The sequence below is a fragment of the Arachis stenosperma genome, chromosome 5, assembly GCF_014773155.1.
Source record: "Arachis stenosperma cultivar V10309 chromosome 5, arast.V10309.gnm1.PFL2, whole genome shotgun sequence".
In the NCBI taxonomy this organism is placed as follows: domain Eukaryota; kingdom Viridiplantae; phylum Streptophyta; class Magnoliopsida; order Fabales; family Fabaceae; genus Arachis; species Arachis stenosperma.
Genome location: NC_080381.1, coordinates 133780930 through 133786108, shown reverse-complemented (window position 1 = coordinate 133786108; position 5179 = coordinate 133780930). Strand labels below are relative to the sequence as shown.

General features: G+C 37.3%; 1 protein-coding gene across 1 annotated transcript; it reads right to left on the bottom strand.

Moving 5' to 3' along the window:
- Positions 1 to 3172: 3172 nt before the first annotated feature.
- LOC130981454 (uncharacterized) lies at positions 3173 to 4441 on the bottom strand. Its single transcript, XM_057905050.1, has 2 exons — positions 3829 to 4441; positions 3173 to 3597 (listed from the first exon to the last, which is right to left on the bottom strand). The coding sequence occupies exons 1-2, from the start codon at positions 4439 to 4441 to the stop codon at positions 3173 to 3175; spliced, it is 1038 nt and encodes a 345-aa protein (XP_057761033.1).
- Positions 4442 to 5179: the final 738 nt, after the last annotated feature.

The following is a 5179-nucleotide window of genomic DNA, read 5'->3' as shown; positions in this document are numbered from 1 at the left end:
TTAACTAAAATAATATTAGCATTAAATAAAGTTAGTTGCTGACGATTGGAATGCACCTTTATCTGCAATACAAATTAAATTGCTTGATTTCTGACCCAAAATAAAAAATAAAAATATTTATTTTTAAATAATAAAATAATTTATGAATTTGTAATAAAATATTTTATTTCTTTTTCAAATAATTTGATTTTTTATTGTGAATTTGTATTAAAATATTTTTGGAATCCTGATTTGAAATAAATTGAAATTTAAATAATTATTGTGTTCAAAATTATTTATGTAAAATAAAAATTTATTTTATTTATTAATTAATAAAATAACTTGAGGTTACATTTTTAGCTTTTATTTATCATAATTTGCTTTCCCACCAATAACGATTATCAAACCACTACTGTTGCTAAACCACTATTGGACTGTGGCTTGACCTCTACCAAATGATTAATATCTAAAGATAACAATGATTGTTTATATTTTTAGTCCAATAAATAATTTCAATTCTAGTTAAATTTTATAAAAAAATGAAGGATTTTTTATAAAACAGGAGACTAACATTATGGTATGAAATAAAACGCACATTAGTATTTAGAAATTTATTTTTCCTAATTTATATTATAGAATAAAGATAATTAATATACAAATAATTATTAATGTGAAAGTAATCAAAATATAAGTATTTTAACTTTTTAACAAATGATTTTGCACTCGAATCTTACAAATGCAAAATATGTTTTATAATGATTTTTGAAATGGGTATGTAGTTCGTAAAATGTGATGACCAACAGACCAAGAGACAAATTCAAATATTCAAATTCCCTTCCTATATAAGTATAGATATTGTACCAAAAGAATAAAAATAGGTATAGATCATGAACACGGAAATTATTTTTCATATGGAGAGGTGGTTGGTGTTTTAGGAGATTATTGGGAAGTGAAGTGATTTACTGGGGGTGGAGGTAGCAGCCACCACGAAGGGGGCGTGCTGTCCAAGCAGCCAAGCCGCGTGTCATCGCCCAAGCACCACGCAGGGGGCGTGGTGAGGCCGCGTGTCATCCGGAAAGCACCACGCCAGAGGCGTGGTGACGTGGCAGCCATGCAGAATTCTGACACAACGGGAGGGGCGTGGTGGAGGTGGCAGCGGATTCCCAAGGCGGTCTTCACCACGGGGGGGCGTGTTGACTGTGCTTCCATGCAGGAGACAATCCTCCCACTCCGGGAAGCAGCGAGCAGAGAGTAGGGGCTCTATATAAAGAGCCATTCGGTAATGTTATGCACAATGGTAGTAGTGTGTAATGTTTTGGAGAGTAGGAGAAAGGTAAGATTGCTGAAGTGGAGATTAGTGATCAACAAAGAGGAGAAGGAAGGTTGCAGTGGAAAAAAATAGGAAGATTGAAAAATAGGAGGAAAAAAATATTTTTGTATTTATTTTAAAAGATGGTTCGTAATTATTACGCTCCGAAGGAACATATTATAAATTATTTGGATCATCCAATTTATGTAAGTTGGTACATTATATTTTTGTTGTGTTTTAATTTTCTGTTATTTTTTGTTATTTAACATAGTATAGTATATTTATTTTTTTGTTATTTACTTATTTTGAGATTAATTTTATGTTATAAAAAACTATAATATAATAAAATGTATATTATACGATGTAATACAAATTTTATAATAAAATATATTCGTTTTACAATAAAATATAAAAATGCTATAGTAAAATAAATATATATTCTGTTAATAAAGAAAAAATGTATGTTGCAAAAAAGTAGAAAAATATTAGTTTTTCATGCATGAGTAAAAGAAATCGCTCATTTATATCAATTTAAAAATATAATAATAATAATAATAATAATAATAATAATAATAATAATAATATACAAATAATAACAATATAATATAATATATACATATATATTTACGGTTTGTATACTAATAAATATATGCATAAATTTTTTAAATAGTAAATATTTTGAATTTTTTAACATAAATATGCATATGTTAATAAATAAATAATATTATAATAAATTAAATAAGTAAGGCTTATAAAATATATTTAAAAAATAAATATTATAATAAATAAGGAATTTAAATTTGTAATAAATAAATAAATAGATAAGCTATATTGAATATTTTAATAAATAAGATATTAAAATAAATATGTGAATGTTTATTAATATATTTATAAGGATTATTATTTAAATAATGTAACATATATCTTTATTGATGCAGCCTAACCGGAATTTGTTGGTGCGTAAACTGGATCCGCCACAGACGTGGAATCCGATAGTGGAGAATTACTTACGCGCCACGGGATTCTACCATGTCTCTAGAATTGGAGTCATAAGAGGATATCACCCCATGTTAGCTGCTCTGGTTGAAAGGTGGAGGCCTGAAACTCACACCTTTGTATTGCCGATTGGTGAGGTTACAGTGACATTAGAGGATGTCGCTCATATATTCGGACTACCCATTGATGGAGAGGCTGTCAGTGGATGGACAATACCCAATGTCTGAGTCCAATGGCATCGCACCACCTGGCATATGCCTCGCCTCACTCTTCCAACCTCTTATAGTTGATATTGTACTCCTCCACCGTTCTTGAATACCCTATGTTGACAACAAGCTTTTGCAAGTGAGGAACTTTGAATGCCCTTAAGAAGTTACTGCCGATGTGTCTTATACAAAACATCCACCATGCTCTTGGAGGTTGCCAGTCGCCATCGGAACGATTTACTGCTGCCCGTATTGACTCATGTCGGTCTGAGATCATACCCACACCATCTTTTCTAACAACATACATTCGCAGATTCCTGAGAAAGAAGTGCCACGCATCAGCTGTCTCCCCTTCCACCAAGGCAAAGGCGATAGGCACAATGTTCTGGTTCCCATCTTGTGCAACAGCGACTAGAAGTGTACCTTTGTATTTTTCGTATAGGTGTGTGCCGTCAACCTGAACCAGGGGCTTGCAATGCCTGAATGCCCTAATGCATGGATTGAAACTCCAAAATACACGATGAAATATTTTTACACCTTGCGCCTCCTCATTCCCATTGTACAGTGGTCGTGTTTCTATTTGGACAACTGAACCAGGCATCTTCTGCACCATGACCGATAGCCACCATGGCAAGGCTTGGTAAGAATCCTCCCAACCGCCGAAAATGTTGGCTATGGACTTCTACTTTGCCAACCAAGCCTTTCGGTAACTAATGGTATAGTTGAACCTTGACTGGACTTTCGCAATTATAGATTTCACCTTGATGGACGGGTCCGTCTCGACCAATGGCCTTATAGCATCAGCAACTATATCTGAGTCCAACTTGGAATGATCTTGTGAAATTGTTCCGATCGTGCACGTGTGGCTACCGTTGTATCTTCGTATCTCCCAACAACCTTTTTTCCGTATCAAGCTAGCTCGGATAAGCCAGTCACATCCGCGCCCGTACATCTTGCATTTTGCATAGAACGTCTGTGGCTCAGACTCATACACCTCATAGTCAACTCCTTTAGCAATAGTGAAACTTCTAATTGCTGCGACGACCGACTTTCTAGAACTGTATTCCATTCCAATCCGGAACTCCCCGTCCTCACCATCGGCAACGCCTATCTCAACAAAATTAAAAAATAGTAAAAAAAATTCAACTTAAAATTTCCAGCGGTTCGGTTAGACCGGTTTACCGAGATTGACCGGTTTTTATCGGTTCATTTCCGGTTTCACCAGTTTTCCGATCGAACCGGCCGGTTCAGTTCGGTCCGGTCCGGTTAAGACAACACTGTTTATTACTCAATCAAACGTATAAACTAACAAAAAATTATTATTTAGTCACCACGTACCTATGTTTGTATATTCCGGAAACTCGGGGGCATGCATGGCCTCGAGATCCAACTCACGCATAAAAGGTGGAACGTCCATCGGTTGACTGCTCGACGGACCCACCACTACATTCTCTGCTGCTGCCTCAACTCCCACATTACCATCCTCATCTTCGTCGCCGGCCTCATAAGTGGCTTCGAAGTCATCTTCGCTGTCACTATTCATTCCTTGGTACACTGCAGCTCTATCATCATGTATATCTATATCATTCTGAACCGCCACTGCCTCTACAGTTTCAAAATCAACGTATACCTCAATCTGTGGGTGTCGCATCTGAGTCTGCTGGTGAATTTGAAACATCTTCTGCATACTCGCTTCATCAGTGATCGGCATGACATCAAACTGTATTAGACCACCAAAAACAACAACCGGATTTCGGTACAGAATTCTGCTCACTCTCATTAACGTACCATTCTCCATGCTTTGACAGAGGCCATTATGCAGCTCCATTAATGTCATCGTACATGGAACCACAAACGAAAACGGATTCTGGGACACAAACCTCACTCCCTCATGAGTATTACGTATTATCTCACCGTTGCGATACACCACCAAATTTGTAGTTCCCTCCATTATTACACCAACAACAGCCTCAAAGAATCCTCACAACACACTCAAATCTCACTCACTATGGAAAACACTCTTGAGCTCTTCCTTATATAGAGCAGTGCACTTAACACGCCCCCACGTGCTGCCTGTCTCAACCAATCACGCCGCCCCTGCGTGCTGACTCATCACGCCCCCCACGTGCTGCACCAGCTGGCCAATCACTCGTCGCCACGTCACCACGCCCCCCCCCACGTGCTGACTCACCACGCCCCTGCCACGTCAGCACACCCCCTGCGTGCTGACTCAGCACGCCCTTGCGTGCTGCCACGTGCTGCACCTCTTGGCCAACGACAATTTGCCACGTCAGCACGCCCCTTGCGTGGTGCTTACGTGGCTCAACCACAGCCTGCCACCTAGCCTCCACGCCCCCTACGTGTTGAAGGCACCACGCTTCCTGTGTGTTACCCCTTCATCTGACACGTCCATCTATTTGTAATACACACAGTAAGTCCATTTTTATCCAATACACCAAAATATTTTTCATATTTAAATTAATGAGCCTCATGAACACTTATTTTAAATTAAATAATAAAAGTTTAGATAACTGCTCTTATTTGTGCGAGTACTAGTAGTACAATTCACTTTTAAATCAGTGTGACATTTATGCACACATAATTATTACTTTGCATGTCATTCATTATGTCGTACCATTAAATCCTTAAAGGAAAGAAGTTTCGTTATATATTATCTGATTCACGGGTT

What these genes read in the sequence shown, in the direction of transcription:
- LOC130981454 (XM_057905050.1), bottom strand. Translation starts at nt 4,441, where the DNA reads ATGGAGGGAACTACAAATTTGGTGGTGTATCGCAACGGTGAGATAATA. An exon ending in TCCGGAATATACAAACATAG is followed by an intron (nt 3,598 to 3,828) that starts GTACGTGGTGAC and finishes TTGTTGAGATAG; the next exon opens with GCGTTGCCGATGGTGAGGAC.